Here is a 17,099-nt window from a genome sequence, read left to right as displayed (position 1 = left end):
CGTTGTATGTGCCACGCTGTAAAAAAAAAAAAAGTTTGGATCAGTGTATGAAAAAAGTATAAATTTGCTAATTCACAATAATATTGCTTGATATAAAATAATCATAAATACACAAAATGGCTCGGCAAGTATGCAAAGCAATCAAGCAATTTCTGATGAACCAAAATCAAAACAATCACAACAGGCATATAGTCTTTATCCTCTGAGAAGAGCGATTAATATTACTGCCGCACTGAGGAGCAGAAAGAGTTGTCATTGTTGTGTATTTTTTGTATTATTATTATTAATATTCTTACCGAAAAACACCCAAAAAATAAATAAATAAATCAAGCTCGTACAGAAATGGATTTGTGGAGTCAGCTCAGGTCATAATAAACCACAAATCGCAAGCCACAGCCAGTTTGCCGACACTGTCATTCAAACGTGACACACACGCACACCTTCAGCACTTGACTGTGCGCCACTCATGCATGCGCGACATGTTTCATGAATAAATCCACGTGGCGTTCTCAGGCGAGGCGCGTCGGGCGGCACGACATGTCACTTACGCTGTTAACCTCGCTCGCAGCCAACACTTAATGCGCGGCGCTTTTGTCGACGGGGCGAAATGTGGGACGTTTGGACCTCGATTGTTACAGGCGCAGAGGCCGTTTGTTGTGCGTGTGCCGGGAAATTGACAATAAACGGTTACTTTGTCCATTAGCGTAAATTGACGTTTGTTTAAATCACACGCGTGCTGCTTTCGCGTGTGTGCTTTGTGTGTCTTGCAGTCATTGTGTTTGTGGGAGTGCTCCGGTGACTTCTGTGGGCCAGAAAAAAAACGAGTCCCGCTGAGCATATATATGCTTATTTATGTCCACACTTGAGCGTTACGCGCACCGGGATAAATCGAAAGGTTGCAAAAGTCGTTTTCTTGTCCTATAATACACCTCTCCGCCAAGATTTATGAAGATCTCCCAGGTAGTTTATTTGCAGTCTTCCGAAATAGCGAGACAAATTCAAGGTGACACTAAAGCAAAACAATACACGACGATGTTGTAGTCCGCTAGCTTAATGTTAACACACCCGTTCGAAATGCTAACTAGCTAACACGTGATTGGAAATGCTAACTAGCTCACACACGAGTGGAAATGCTATCAAGCTAACACACCATTGGAAACGCTAACTAGCTAGCACACAATTGAAAATGCTAACTAGCTAACAAGCGATTGGAAACGCTAACTAGCTAACAAACAATTGGAAACGCAACCTAGCTAACACATGATTGGAAATGCTAACTAGCTAACACACAATTGGAAATGCTAACTAGCTACGATAGAATTGGAAATGCTAACTTGCGAAAACACACAATTGGAAATGCTAACTAGCCAACACACAATTGGAAATGCTAACTAGCTAACATACAATTGAAAATGCTACCTAGCCAACACACAATTGGAAATGCTAACTAGCTGACACACAATTGGAAATGCTAGCTAGCTAACATGGAATTGGAAATGCTAACTGGCGAACACACGATTGAAAATGCTAACTAGCTAACATAGAATTGGCAATGCTAACTAGCAAAGACACGATTGAAAATGCTACCTTGCCAACACATTCTTGGAAATGCTAACTAGCTAGCAGTGTTACGATTATCCTGAAGACAAACTTACAGACAACGGCCCTTGTATAGATTTTGTCAGACGTCGACGGCGTTTAATCAGTGATGAACAGATCGAGAACAGTCACTTTTCTTTTGTGCTCGTGCGAGATAGCACTTGAATTGGATAAAAATAGTATCGGCTTTAAAAGCAGCGTTCGCGGTGACAGCGATAATGACGGCGTGTCATGCGAGGCACAGAGGAAATGACAATCACACTTTGCGCGCCCAAAAAATGCTGAAAGAAGTCCATTATGCCGCGTCAGGCTTATCATTATTGTTATTTCATTTTATTTGCGCTTGAAAACTGATTGCTTCCTCGCCAGCGTTGACGGAAATAGAGAAATGGCGAGGGGAGGGATGGAAGAAAAGATGTGATGTTAATTCGGTTCTGATCAGGTGTCGGCGCCGGTTAAACTTGTGAAAATGACATCATCGCCCTCCACCGAATGAAACCCTGCTGTGAAGAAAAAAAAAATCGTCAATTATTCCCGAAATGTCCCGTCTCGTTACTGTGGGAAAAAAAAAGCTTTGTGGAAATCAAATTTGTACATTTTTGCAGGAAAAAAAGAACAGCAAAGGTAACGGAGCGCGTGTGTCATTCGAGAGCGCTGACGCGATAGCATCTGTCTGCAGTCGTTATCATTAAATAGATAACAACTCCACTGACTTTTTTGTTGTTGTTTTTTTTGGGGGGAATTTCTCTCTCTCTGTTGGCTTCACTGCCACGACGGACGACGACTTCTGATCCACTTTCATGATAATCACTTATGAGGTGGCATTTTCATATCTAACATTTATGCCTGATTTAAATCAAAACATGAAAGTTTAAACAGAGGAAAAAGAAAAATCTCTTTTTTTGTGTGTAATCCGCAGCAGGATGAGCGTTTTTGTGCAATCCTTTTTTGGGGTGTCATATTGTGGGTGGAGAGCAAAGGCGGGGTGGCGGATGAGTGGATATTATTCGTGCTTTTAATCTGGCTAAGAAGCCAGCTCGAAGGATCCGTTCTCGTTTTTTTGTTCACCGCGTCGCATTGCGCAAGTGTAATCTGCTCGAGATTATTGTAATGCCGTCGCTCACTCTGCGCCGAGCGTTCGGCAATTTCACTCTCTTGTTGGAGAGTCGCTGTTGACCGAGCTCGCTTACCTGTGTTGAGGGGCTGGACGAAAAAAAATGATATTGAAATCGGTTGCATGTGGCTATCTGCTTCTTCCTTGACAATCACGCCATGTTTTTGCGGTTCATATTCGCATATTATAATAAATATTCAAATAAAGATCTCAATCTTAATCTTGTAACAAACATGTAACAACACGTTTGTTGTGTATTCCAGGCTCCGACTACTCTCCCCCTCCCGCCCTCCCTCGCCCTCCCGCCCCCGCCCTGACCAACGAGCACGCGGGCGTGGGCGACCGCGATGGCGGCGGGGGCGGGGTCAACCACGGCGTGGTGGGCGTGGTGGGCCTGGCCCCGGAGCACATGGCCACGCCGGGCGCCGCCCTGAGCTGGCAGGCGGCCATCGACGCCGCCCGCCAGGCCAAGATGATGGGCAACGCGGCCTCGGGCGGCACGGCGGGGCTGGCGGCGGGAGGGGGCGGGCCCATCTCCACGGCCAGCTCCACGCAGCGCAAGCGGCAGCACTACAGCTCCAAGCCCAAAAAGCCGACCACCACCACGGCCACGCGGCCCCCGCGAGCGCTGCTCTGCCTCACGCTCAAGAACCCCATTCGCCGGGCCTGCATCAGCATCGTCGAGTGGAAGTATCCTTTCGTGACATGACTTGAGCTGTTGCCATGGCGATCACTTGGATGGTATTTACTGGGGGCGGCTGAACGAAACAAGCAACAGGAAACTTCCTGGCTCATGATATAAAGTGGTGGTAAAAAAAAAAAAAACACAATAAATTGATTTAAAAAAAAATATTCTAACAAGGTGAAGTTAATTTAACGTGTAAGTGTTGAACCGATTAATCGACTAGTCGATGAATCGATTGAATTGCTCCGCCTAACGTTTTTACCTTCTGCATCTAAATTGGTTCATCCTGTCAGTTAACATAGAAACACCTTGGTGGAGGTAATAAATTATTTAATTGTGTTAAAAAAATAAATAAATAAAAAATAGTCATTTAACGGGAGGAGAAAAAGACTTTAAATATCTGGAAGAAAAACTCCCAAGTGTCTCTTTCTCCTCCTCGCCATCAGCTGGCCGCTTTAATCAATCTGCGTGCCCTCTGGCTTTCACTACATGTGAGCCTCCTCTTCCCTTTTTTTTTTTTTTTTTTTTTTTGCTTGGTCTCCCTTTCATCCTTTTTGTTTACTCGCATGCGGATTAAAAAGCCGCTTCATTCCTCCGTCACCATTCTCTCGCGCTCTCTCGCCGCATTCATCCGCTCTCCCGAGGGTCCTTCCTCCTACGCTCCCTCCATCCCGCATCCCTCCCCAATTTAGTATCCCTCCGTTTGTACAATAGCCTTTCTTCTTCATGCGCTTCTCCTCCTACTTTTCTTTTCAAAGCTCCGTTATTTGCTTTATACATTCGTCCGTCTTCCCTTCCGGATTAACGTTCCGTCCGAGAGGTCCATTCGTTTGGAAGATAGAATTAAGTCCCACGTTGAAATTCGCGCATTATTTTGGGCACGAGAAGGCCTCTCAGGATTGACGTGGCTAATTGAGGCAATCGTTTATTTTATTTATTTATTTTTTTATGTCTAAGCAGTTATGGTAAATTGCGGCAAACAGCGGGCGCTGATGAGTTCGCAGATGATTACCCACAATTCCCAGCATTAATCATGCAAACAACTCTGAAGGAGAAGGAGTTGAACAAATAGCACGCGAGAAGCAATAAATCTCCAAATGACACTCAATTTGGAGGTCAATTTGAATTGGACGCCCTTCACAACTTGCGCGGAGCGCTCGTGTGCGTGCGCGCGTGCCTCGGGAGACGGCGGATCCCCAAATCTCCCTCGCTGGCTCCTCCTGTTGCCATGACAACCGGTACTCCACTCAACAGGTTGACGGGGCCCATCTGAGCTCACGCGCACGCACACGGACGTGATGAAAACCTGTAGTGGTGAAGAATCTCATTTCAGTGACGTGAGCGCGAGGGACCATTGATTAGAAACAGCTTGGAACCGTCATAGGCAAAAATACCAAAACCAAAGCAATATGTCCCATAGAAAATAATGCAAATCCAATTAATTCGTTCCCGACAACCAAAAATGACCACTGTAGTTTCAAAGTTGTCCGGAAACTCGGGCAGCCCAAAACCGAGGTGTACCTAATGAACTGTCCCGAGCGTGTCGGCTGCAGTGCTGCGCATTGCGGGACGTTCACAAAGCTCAAGTCTAACAATTACAGTGTGCAATCTGGTTATCACCCTAAAAAAGATATCAAATCCGCACGCGAACAATGGAGCAGAACGAGTCCGTCCAGATGAGTGGGAAGCACTTTTTGACAGTATTATTTTTCCGGCTTGCTATTTAAACCAGAAATCAGATGATTTTTTTTTTTTTTTTTCAAAAAAAACCTTCCCCATTTCCTCCCAAGTGTCATATTTTTTTGACCCGTCCTCCCCAAACACTGCAGCAGTCCGCAGATTTATTATCGTGTTGATAGAAGCTGTTTTTCTTTTCTCTCAATTATGGGTCAGGATCCCGGAGCGAGTCAGGCCTGTGTGTCAGCGGTTCCCGTTTGCGTCTGGGATGTATTCTAATGAGACCCGCCGCAAGGGTTCGTGATTAAGTTTGATACATTTTGCTCGCGATGATCTCGTGGCGCGAGGTCAAGCCTTAATCCAAACATAAACACAAGAGCGGAGCAGACGTATCCGTCTCTGTCGGCGGGACACTCGGAAAACTCTGGAAAATGGACCACTCGCTTGCTTTCTTCGGGTATTTGCTATTTATCCTGTCAACAGTCCATCTACTTTTGAGGTTGAAAAACATTAAGGTTGTTTTAACGGCTACTGTAGCAGCAACATGATCCATCACTGCAAAACCAACAAAACAGCTAAATTCTTTTTTTTTTTTTTAAATGATTATTATTATTTTTTTATTATTATTATTATTATTATTATTATTTATTATTTATTTATTTATTTTTTGTACAACTATCCAAACATCAATAATTAGGAACCAAGTGGAAAAAGTATGTCCATTACGTGCATGTACAATTTTTGGAAAAAAACTTACACGACACATTAAGACGGAAAATATAACAATTTGGGACGAGCCCCTATCGGGATTTCAGAATTTTCTGATTCAAATCGTTGCATATTGTTACAGAGGCATGTTTGGAAGGCGCTAGCGAGACGACAAGCTAGCTTAGCGCTCGCTAGCTTGTAGCTTGACTTAAGCAAGAAAAAGAACCTGGGGATGGACCAGGGTGCTACGAGGCATCCTGAAAGTTGAAGTAAAAAATGTTAAAACTCCGAAACGAAGGGATGTAAGGAAAGCGGCGAGGTGGAGAGTTGAAGGGAGTAATTGCGCTGATGAAAAGCAGACCTCCTCTTGTCTCTCCTTTGCGTTCTCTCGCTGGCTGCCGCACACACGCCAGGCCAAAAATAATGAGGTCACTCGCCTCTCAAGGACCTTCGTAGAAAAAAAAAAAAAATGTCTTTGCCGCTTTGCTCCAGCCACATCCCGTCCTCCACACGACAACGCCCATATTTGGGCACGCGCGCTCACAAGTGGACCCGTTTATCTTATTGTTCGCTTTAATGTTCTTCCTTGTGTGCACAAAATGATGTTTTCACAGTAAAGATTGAAGCATTGATCAGAGTGACAAATTCCACCTGTTCCGAAACGGCGAGGGGGGGCGGGGGGGGAGGAGGGTTGCTCGCGTTTAAGAGCGAGTCGGCCGGGGAATCGATGGCAATCTAAGTAAGACGAATGCGCCCGCCGTTGTTGTGTATTCCTTAATCCGCCTTCTCCTCTCAGACCGTTCGAGATCATCATCCTGATGACCATTTTCGCTAACTGTGTGGCCTTAGCCGTCTACATCCCCTTCCCCGAGGACGACTCCAACGCCACCAACTCCAATCTGGTGAGTCGCGGAATCTTTTTTTTTTTTTTTTTTTTTTTTGGGGGGGGGGGGTCAGTCAATTTGAATTAAAAAAAAAAAAAAATGATCGCGATCAAAGTCAAAAAATTATTCTCGGCATGAATTCCCAGCCGGCTGTTTGGTTACTTAGCTTGTTTGGTTTGTGAATTGCTTCAGTGGAATGTCGTGTACGCTGATGACGTGTTGAAAATATCTTGTATAACAGTTGATTTTTCCGTTTGAGTGCTGGCCACCGCTTGACTGGAGCGCCGCGTGTGCGTCCGTGCGTCATTGCTTGGGAGTGTGTGCGTTTGTGCGCGAGGCTGCTAATCCCCCCGGCGAGGCCGCGTAACATCTGTCACACTGTCCTTTCATTCTTTCGAAGAACGCTGTTGTCATGGTGGGGCGGGATACGTTTTTGGACCGGCGGAAAGCCGGACAAAACAAACCGTTTGGGTTCATCAATTTGATTGTAAATTTTGCGGTGTGGACACAATCATGGAACATGGCCTTGATTTAATTGCTGCTTCCTTATTAATATTCTCCAATTCCAAGTTAAAAAAAAATATTATAATTTTTTTTTTTTTTTTAATATTCACCAGGCATGAAAGTTGGTATCTGCACAAAGTATCGGCATCGGATCGCTGTCATCGATCCCATCTTGAATTTTATCGACTAGGAAATCATGTTTCTAAATGGTTCGAATTGTCATGTTTGCATTCTCCTACTTTTGCGTGGATCCAAAGTGTATTAAAATAACGGTGCCATCAGTATGCACCTGCGTGACTCGCTTTGAGGGCCGCTCGCCAGTTTGCATAATTAATGTGGATTGAATGGACGCTTCAATCACGGTACAATTACGACAAACACGCCTGCTGCTGTGCTGGAGTTTCGATTCTTTTGTTTGGCTCGAAAAATTTATATTGTGTAATTTTTGTCCTTTTTTTTTCTTTTCGAGATGAACCAATATAAGGTGTTTTTATAACTTTTGCGTATTACAGTTGTATTATATTGTTAATGTTAGATAAGCATACACAACAGTTGAACACACACACACACACACACACACACACAGCGTTTACATTACTTGTGTAACTGCGCAGATCCGCCGTATCGCTTCCAGTACACGTTTTCTATTTCCGTCACACATCCCATAATGAGCCGCCCCGTCTCCTTGGCGACGCGGCCAATAATAGCAGCGCGAGGAGAGGGAGGTTGTCATGGATATGGTAACCGTAGCGATGCTCCTCGCATGTGCTGGCTTTTACAGAGTCGGGAAGGACACTAAAAAAAAAAATAATAATAATAAAAGCGCAAAAAAATAAATAATAATAATAAAAGCGCAAAAAAAAAAGTCTCTGCCGCGCACGCTTCCTGACGGCGATTATTGTTTTAATTAAAACTTTATTTGCACACCGAGACATTAACATCAGCCCGAGCGATATAAGGCGATAAATAGCGACCGAATCCATGCATCGGCAAACAAACGTGTGGCTCGTTAAATTGGAAACTTTAATCGAGTGATATAATACGCAGCCGTAAAACTTTTACGGCCGGCCAAGTATTTATTTGTCGGCATTAGCAAAACACGCGCAGATGCGTTACGCTACGCACTGTGGGGTGACAGTAGGGGAAGTGGGCGGGGCTTAACAATTCTGCAAGACTGTGTCATGCTGCATTGATGACTCACTGATGGCACAAACACATTAAATAGCAATAAGTCCTGTTAGAATTGTGTGTGAGTTGACACACACGCACACACACGAGTACGTTCTGGGCTATTGTTCAAAGCTTAGCAGGATTAGCCACTGAAAAACAAAATAGATCGTTTCATATTTTTAGAACTTGCAGGCAAAGCGTTCCTTCCGTAAAGTACACTTTTGTCTTACAATTGACGGCTAAAATAATGCTGGGTTGTTTTCCTAACCAACGTTGTGGATGTTCAGCAGATTGGATTACTTTTACCCAAGCGTGGGTGAATTATTTTGCCCCAGCAGATTGGGTTGAACAAATTGGGTTTTGGGTGCGCTGAAGTTCTGAAGCAGGTTGAGGTTTTGTTGCGTACTGAAGTGAAGGAAGTTGTGTTGTGTACTCTTTTTACTCTCAGCATTGGGCTTTGAGAAGGTGTGTGGAAGGGCTTGGTCGTCCAAAACAACCCAAAGTTTGGGTTAAACCCCATTTGGGTTAAACGAATAACCCAAAAAGTTGGTTTGGTCCTTTGTGACCCATCATTGTTTTTGTTTTTTTTCCAATTCTTTTTAGAGGGTGTAAATAACCCAGCATTGGGCTTTGTGCAGGTGTGTGGAAGTGCTTGGTTGCCCAAAACAACCCAATGTTTGGGTTATTTTACACACCCTCCTAACCCAGTTTGGGTTAAACAAATAACCCAAAAAGTTGGTTTGGTCCTTTTTGACCCATAATTGAGTTAATTTTTTTTTACCCAATTCTTTTTAGAGGGTGTAAATAACCCAGCATTGGGCTTTATGCAGGTGTGTGGAAGGGCTTGGTTGCCCACATCATTATGATCGATATCCTGACCCTAACCCACAAAACAACCCAAAGTTTGGGTTATTTTACACCCCCAATTCTTAACCCATTTGGGTTCAACGAATAACCCAAAAAGTTGGTTTGGTCCTTTTTGACCGATTATTGGGTTATTTTCTTTAGCCAACTCCTTTTAGAGGGTGTAAATAACCCAGCATTGGGGTCAGTCCCTTTTGGACCCGGCAGTGTGTTTGCTGTTTGGCTCCATTTGGGTTACTTTTGACCCAGCAGTTTTAAGGGCTTATTATTTTGGGCTGGATGGATTCAAAGCTGCTTTTGGTTTTGTTTGAGCATGTCAACATTCCCAATTGTGCGACTTTAGGTCATGCAGGCCTTTCTAATCGACTCTAATGGTGCAGGAACTTGTGAGTCATGAGGGGTTCCTGTATTTAGTGACTGAACAGCAAAGATAATAATAAAAGTGAATTTTAATGTCCGTCATTTGCGAATATTCGAGTGTCAGCGGAGCGTTCAGCAGAAAGATGTCAGCGCCTTGAGTTTTTTTTTTTTTTTCTACAACCCCCCCACGACGTCGTGTCGCTTTTCAGCATTTTTCTCCCTCGCTTCTTTGCATCTTGAAGCCATCAGCGTCGGCGGCGAGGCTGCACGTGGGGAGAAAGAGATCCGACCATCCCGTTTCGCACGGCCGCCGTCGCATTGTGCGGACGAGCTGGCACAAAGCTTCGCCTTGCCGTTTCCAAGGCGACAAGTTAGATAACACGTTACTGTATAACAATGTTGATGAAATGTTTGAACGCTAAGTCAAGCGTGTGACGCACAAACAGGAACTCCTCTGTTTCGGAAAAAAAAAAAAAAAAAAGGAATGTAACCACCAATTGGAGACAGCTTGCATGCGTGGGTGTGAGTTGATGAGGACAGGACCAAAAACAGGAGTTTTTTTTTCACTTTTCCGCTCTGTGGCTTCTGCGCAGGAAGCCCCTCATTTGCATGTCTAGGAAAACACGCACACACACGTACGTACGCACGCGCGTGGGTCAAGGCCTGCTTAATCAAACCAGCTGCACGGTGCAAATTGGGATGTGACAACTTTATTGTCGGCAGACGGCGGAAGATTTTTTTTGAGGGAGGGTGGGGGGGGTGTTGCAATAGTTGGCAAATTGTGAACGATTCGTCATTACAGTTGAGGTTTGCTGTCAACTTAAACGTGAGACAAAGAAAATGACATATCGTGTGGAGTCATTAAAACAACTTCGCAGATGATGCAAAAAGCCAACGAACGATTAGCATCGAAAACTGAAAATATTTATAATATTATAACAAAAAATATTTCAAAGCTTTCCAATTAGCAACCGCATCTTACTTAAAGTACAATATTATCGCAATATCACGATTACGGACATCTGAGTGAGCGCAAAAACACGAATAAACTACGGTCATCTTAATAACGCGATGTTTAATATCAGAGCTGGGCACTTGACCCTTTTTTGCCGGTCAGTCACCCGTCCTCTGGCCGCTATCTCGGTACCAATCCGGCCTCCACCCTCCGGCCTTATTCATAAAAATTGCCCCGTTCCGGCCCCCGATACAAAATAAAGTGACGGAAAAATAATGGAACTGAGGGAGTGAGATGTAACACACACCAAATCTGTGACACTCCATTATGTTAATCGGAGCGTGTATTTATATTTACAACTTAGTTTGATTTATCAGGCCGACAAGAGGCTCCGACTCGGCAGGATGCTGCATGCTATCGTGCTGAATAATCGCAAATGCGATAACGGTTCTGCTCCTGAAGCAAGATGGCAACAGGGACGTCGTCAGGTTCCGCCCGTCACATCTGTAACAACGATCCGAGTTCTATTTTTAAACCAGAAAGTTGGCCGGAATTTCAGAAATGCTCGCGTCCATTTCCTGCGCATTGTCCCAGTCATTAAAGTGACTTTGCTTCGTCTTGGTGGAAGTAGCGGCAGAGGCAGACGGCGCCGAATGATGAAAGAGCAGAAAAGGAAGCGCGTCACTAATGTTTCCTGCTAAAATATTCAGACGAGTGCTGCATGATGCGTCACCGTGTCCCACGTGGACACCGAGGAGCGCACCCCGCACCCCACCCCCTCCGCCCGCCGCCGCCGCCGCACAATCCCCCCACCAAAAGAGGCACGCAGGAGCCGGCGGCCATATTTTAGCATGCTGAACTTCCTGTTCACATACTCCTCTGACTGAAAATGACTTAATAATTTAGGGACGAGAATTGCAGGCGAGAGGGTGCGCCGGTGAATTTGGAAATTGAGCTTGTTTCAAAAATAAGCACGATCAATAAAAAAAAAATAAAAAGTGTGCAAAAAGTGACCCAATTTTGTAATAAATAATCAAGTCACACTAAAGTAGAAAAACTGATTCAACAAGCATCAATTAATCAATTGTGAATTACGACGCAGTTAGCTAGCTAGCTAGCTCGCGATGCTATCACCCCAAAAATGCAGCTTCCCTGGATGGCATGAGCTAAAGTAAAACGCGCCGTCATAATTTATAATCCCAAGCGAGCAAAGGAGCCCGACGGCGGGCTGCTAGCTTGCGAGCTGGCTAGTGGCTAGCGTCTCACCGCTTGGGCAAACGAATCAGTGTGATATATTCCAGCGGCCATTTTAGCAGATTTTGACTTCTTTTTTTAGCGGAACTCTTTTTTCGTGACGTAAACAATTATTTTCTCAAGTTCGAAAGTAAATCTGGTCAATTTGTTTGGTGGTTGCTCTGAGGAAAAAAAATCAGAAAACAGTAGAAAGAGATTTAGCACAGTTAGCGCCTGATTTTTTCCACATGTGCATGTTTATATTTGTTGTTCATTTAAACTTGAAGACTTTTAGCTCTGGGCCTTTGGCGTTTGGCTTTTTTTCCTCCCCCTATATTTTCTTCCATACTGTTTCGTCTTCCTGTGTCGAGTCGTCTTCTACAAATCTAAAGTGAAAAGACCCCCGAGCTCTCGCGTGTCAGCCGCCCGCCCGCCAACCTTGAGCTTTTCCTTTCATCCACGCCGCCCGGACCCAGCGTATGAAACATTAACAAGCCGCAGTCGGCAGGAAGGAGGAGCTTCAGTCACCTCGCAACATGTGCAACTTGTTGAGCGCAGCCACCGGACTGACTGCGATCCGATTTTCCGGGTGAAGTGGCGATATGTCAGGAGGACTGACAGTAAATGGAAGGCTGATGGAGCAACTGGTCACACACGCACTCAGCGACGAAACAACGCGCAGAAAAGCGGCAAGCTGTCACAAGCCAAGCGCGCTTAATCTATATGGGATGTCCGGAAAGCTACCTGACAGGTGCATCGGAGTGTGTGTGAAAGTTACTGTAGTTGTTTTTTTTTTCAGTTCATTCGGAATAGCCTGACCCGATCAAGCCCATTCCGATCAGGATTTTATCCCCTCTCGGTTAATATTGATTTCTAATCACGTATAAAAATGCTCATTACCAAAGACGGACTAACACGTCTTTACCGTACGCCTCTTTGATGTCAGTTTTTCTGTTGTTTGAAGCTTGTAGCAGCAGAGCGAGCGAAAGACTGAGCTGGTCATCGGAAATCTGATCAGATTAAAGACATTTTGTCCGTATAAACGTAGTTCTTGCAATCATCAGGGTTGTTCACATGTCAAACATGAGCACCTGGTTATAATCATCATCTCAGTCGGCTTGCAACAGCAGCACCATTGTATGCGGTAGCACTTAGTTTCGTCTGAGCTGAGTGGATAAATGTTGGCGATAAACGTGCCATCGACAAGAGAATAACCTCACTCAAGTGGGTTGCTTTCAATTAACGGGTGGGTTTTCCACCAGAGGGCTTTAACGTCGCTATCAGACATATTGAACAGCCATCATGGCGGCGGCGAGAGAGACCACGCAGAGAGAGCCGTTTGGACGGCGGCCCAGACAGATGGAGCCCGACGCCAGGATCGGGCGATAACGTAGCCCAGAGGACACGGCAGGCGAAACACACGCGTGCGACACACGCGCGTGCACTGCGGGGAGGCGACCGGTCATGTCTCGCTGCCAAATACAATGTCAATGACCAATGACAAATAAGTCAATCGTGCGGGGAGTGTTTTTTTTTATTTTTTTATTCCATACTTGGAGAAATGACAGCTCATTATTACCAATGAAGGAGAGAGCCCTCGTGTGTGAAGCTAGCATGTCGTTAAGACTCGTTGCGCTAATTCCTCTCCAATTAGGTTAGATGTGACATGAGGACCAGTGAAGGAGGCCGCAGTGCGAGATGAGACCACTCAAAGCGCCCCACGCAAACCTCACTCCAACAATCCTGGCTAATCATCATTACCCAATACAATATAGCCATTAGCATGAGCGCTAATTTTTCCATAGCATTCCTCTTTCTCCGACATAACGGGTTGAAGTTGATCTACGGTAAATAACTAGAGGATTCGCAACATTTAGTGTTTCGCCAATAAATTCCCTATTTTTACAATTTAGCTTAAAAGCGGGACAATCAAGCTACCTAGTAAATTAGCCTGCTAGCACGCTTTTTTTTGATTTAGCTAACAATATTGAACTAAAATGGTTTAGTATGCGTATGATGACGCAAAATATGGCGGGGGAACACGAACAACCACGATAACTAACAACCAAATTGCGAATAGCCGTTAGCCAGCTAGCTTGCGTTCGATCCTTATCGTGCAAAATTGGCGCGATCGATTTAGTTGTATATCACAAATAACCACCAGGAGCTAAGCAGCTCACTGATGCCAAAAGCTGCTCATTCCCGTCTTTGTAATTCCGAAGTGTCTGGGCCGAGTACAAAATACGTCGCCTGGATTTTTAACATAGCGTTCACCGTCTTCCCGTCCTCCCCACCATTAAAACGTCAAGTCAACACCGAGGATGCCGCCGCCGTCGTCCTCGCTCACCTTCTTTTGTCCAAACATGGTCAACGGCTCGGCGCGCGATAAACATCTCTCTCTTCTGCTCTTGCTCGGCGGAGACAATATAACCAAAAGTCATCTTCTGTCGCCGCTCCAGAACTGGAGTGTGAAACTCTCAGTGGGAGATCGGTTATCTTGGCTGGTTTCTGCGCTGACTCACCGCTTCTAAATGGCGTTGCGCGTCGCTCAAGCATGCGTTTTGGGACGCATGATCCCCTGAAGGCCGTAATAAAAACCCTGACCCTTGACGCTACCAATCCTGTACCTTTTTAACCACGGGAAAAGGTGCAAGTAGATCCTTGGAGTGCAGTAATTAATCCTAACCAGATTTGGAAGAAAAGGCACTCCAACTCCAAGTACATCACCTGAGAGACTTTTCCTTTCATCGTGCCACTTAAAAGCTTGGACTACACTTTGAATTCAAGCCGCAGGCTATCCCAACCTTAAGACGGACTTTTAACAACAAATTTTTTAAAAAAAAAGTGCGCAAGCCTTCATGTGGATGCTCAATTACAAGCATGCCCCCCCCCTCGTCCAGCACGACACCACACCACCCGTGGCAGTAAATGTGAAGCCGTTAAGCCGGGTCTCCAAGGCAACCAGCTTGTTGCCAGGTAGCAACTGAGATGGAAGAGGAGAGGACGAAGAATTAGCGAGACGGGAAAGATAAAATTAGACGTACAAGTGACAGACTGTCTTTCATTCAGCGCATGTGTGTAACACTCCATGAGTGACACTTTGAAATAGTGTCGGTCGAGCTGCAAGGTGTGACTGCTTTTAAATTTTGATTACCGAGAAGGATTTTAGGATAGCGACGCGAAATGGCGGTTTCTGGTATGTTTGAAGTTTTCTGTATTTGAGGGAGAAGCTAAGACGGTGGGTGCTTCTCAAATCGTGCGATGGTGAGGGGGGGTGCGTGTGACCCTGGGGAACTTTTTTTGCGCCATACTACAATAAAGTGTAATTGCACATCCACTCCATTAGTTGGCAGTGGTGCTCTCGTTGCCCGTTGTGCGCAGCGAGTAATAACGCTACGAAAATGCTATTATTTGTAGTTGCGGCGGAGAGTGGGTGATGGGGGGGGGGGGGGGGGCGTGACAGAAAATAATCGAGCAGCACTGAGCTAAGCTTAGCTCTTTGCTAGCCAGCGAGCGGGCGTCATGGCTGCATGGGATTCATTTAAAATCGTTTGATAATAAGGATCGTTGCCGACTGTTTTTTTGGTTTAAACGAATTGGCGGTACAGAGGACGTAAGTGTCCCTACGATACATCAACTTAGCCGCATGCTAAAACGCCACGGCGGCAATCCGTCACATCACTCGTCGGGCGTGGACATTTTCCAATTCGCAGCGCCATTTCAACTCCATTAAATCCCCAAATGAAAAGCTTTTGTGCGAGTGGCGGCACGTCGGTGTTAAGCCGGCATGCTGCAGTGCACAACCTTGTAAGATGATGACACAACTCAATCTGCCTGTGAATGGACTGATAAGTGATTCCGCCGTCCCCTTCGCAATCCGCTCTCGTGCGGCGACGTGTTTCATTAAATCGGGCTTGATTGAAGATTACCACGCCACGTCACCGGCGAGCCAATCCGCTTCATTCGTTCGCCGACGAACGCACCTTCTCGTTATCCAACCGTTTGCGAGTCATCCTCGTCAGCCACCTCCATTTTGGAAAGCCTCGCCGAAGAACCCCCGGGAGGCCTCCGAGGGCGCCTTCGCCTCCTCGCCGTTGTTCCGATTCTCACGGCGACTGAGCATCCCAATCGTGACACGGCGGATTGTGACTTTTTAATATGACACGGCGTGTTTACACTGCAGCCGAGCAGGAGGGATGGTGTGTGCGGCGCGGCGCGGCGTGTGTGTTGGATTGGATCACAAGTGAATTGAAGATGGCATTCTAATTATGAGGGGAGCGAGCGAGGCCGGTGGGGGGGGGGGGGGGGGGGAGTGAGAATGAGAGAGAGAGAGAGAGAGAGAGAGAGACGAGATAACCGAGATAACCGGGGGAGGGAGTCAAAAAAGGACGCGCACATGCTAGCCTGCTAGCATAAAAAAAAATTCCCATTTACCAAAACGTATTCAATAATAAGACCTCACATTGCCAGGAAACAAGATATTAAATACACATTCCACTACGGAAAGTGGCGAGACAGAAACGTTTAAGGATAGAATTCCCAAACACACCATTTTATGTTCCTTTGTGGCTTAAAAACAACTCCTCTTGATAGTTTTGGCCCAAACTTGGATTAGTGGCAGGTGGTTTTTGCTCCAAAAACAGTAAAAGGAGGCACCAGCTTGTGAGTATTTTCCATTATTTTACACACATTAATTTATTTGATATACTGTATGAAAAAGAAGCTTTTACGGGAAGGAGTGGGGGGGGGCGGATAAAAAAAAGTCCAAATATGGTCGCAGGTGTCGCCGGAGTATCCTGGCAAGCTCAAAGCGCGCCTCTGCGTCGTTTTCGAACGGTCGGTCAAGTCGGACGGAAGACGCGGCTCATTAAAAACGGACGAGCACATCAAAGATGCTTCTGTTTTTCGTGTCGCATCCTCATGCAGCGGCATCATTAGCGGGAAACGTCGCGGCGGACGGAAATGGTGACGGGGGCGGGCGAGAACGAGAGTTTGGGAAAATAGTCACTGTCATTTCATTTCACCCTCAATACATTGCGATTTCATCTGCAATTTTTTTAATTATTTTTATTATATTGTTATTAAATATCAAGTACGCAGATGAGGTACATTTTGCCGTTCACCCGCCCCCCCCAAAAAAATTCCCACAGCATCCGCGCAGGTCGCTTTCTGTACTTTGCCTCAACTTTTCATTTCACTTCCTGCCGCAAATGTAAAAAAAAAAAAAGCTGCATGGGCACTTTTGAGCCTTTCACACGGATGAGGAATATTTTATTCACGCCGGCCAATGAGCAAGCACTTTTGCTGTGGTTTGAGTTTTTTTATTTTATTGTATTTTTTTTGCAT

At 45.4% G+C, this 17,099-nt stretch overlaps 1 protein-coding gene across 19 annotated transcripts in view; it reads left to right on the top strand.

Annotated features, from left to right (window-relative positions):
- The window catches only part of cacna1c (calcium voltage-gated channel subunit alpha1 C), an 85,619-nt gene that overhangs the window by 17,743 nt on the left and 50,777 nt on the right, over positions 1-17,099 (top strand). For all 19 annotated transcript variants that reach the window (XM_088288259.1, XM_088288245.1, XM_088288257.1 and 16 more), the window contains exons 2-3: positions 2,977-3,403; positions 6,580-6,685. In XM_088288259.1, the coding sequence (XP_088144385.1) occupies positions 2,977-3,403; positions 6,580-6,685 (533 nt within the window). The remainder of the gene's footprint in view (positions 1-2,976; positions 3,404-6,579; positions 6,686-17,099) is intronic.

The sequence above is a fragment of the Idiotropiscis lumnitzeri genome, chromosome 2 (genome assembly GCF_059441095.1).
Source record: "Idiotropiscis lumnitzeri isolate Australia: NSW breed Sydney's pygmy pipehorse chromosome 2, RoL_Ilum_1.0, whole genome shotgun sequence".
NCBI lineage: Eukaryota > Metazoa > Chordata > Actinopteri > Syngnathiformes > Syngnathidae > Idiotropiscis > Idiotropiscis lumnitzeri.
This window is presented reverse-complemented; position numbering and strand designations above follow the sequence as displayed.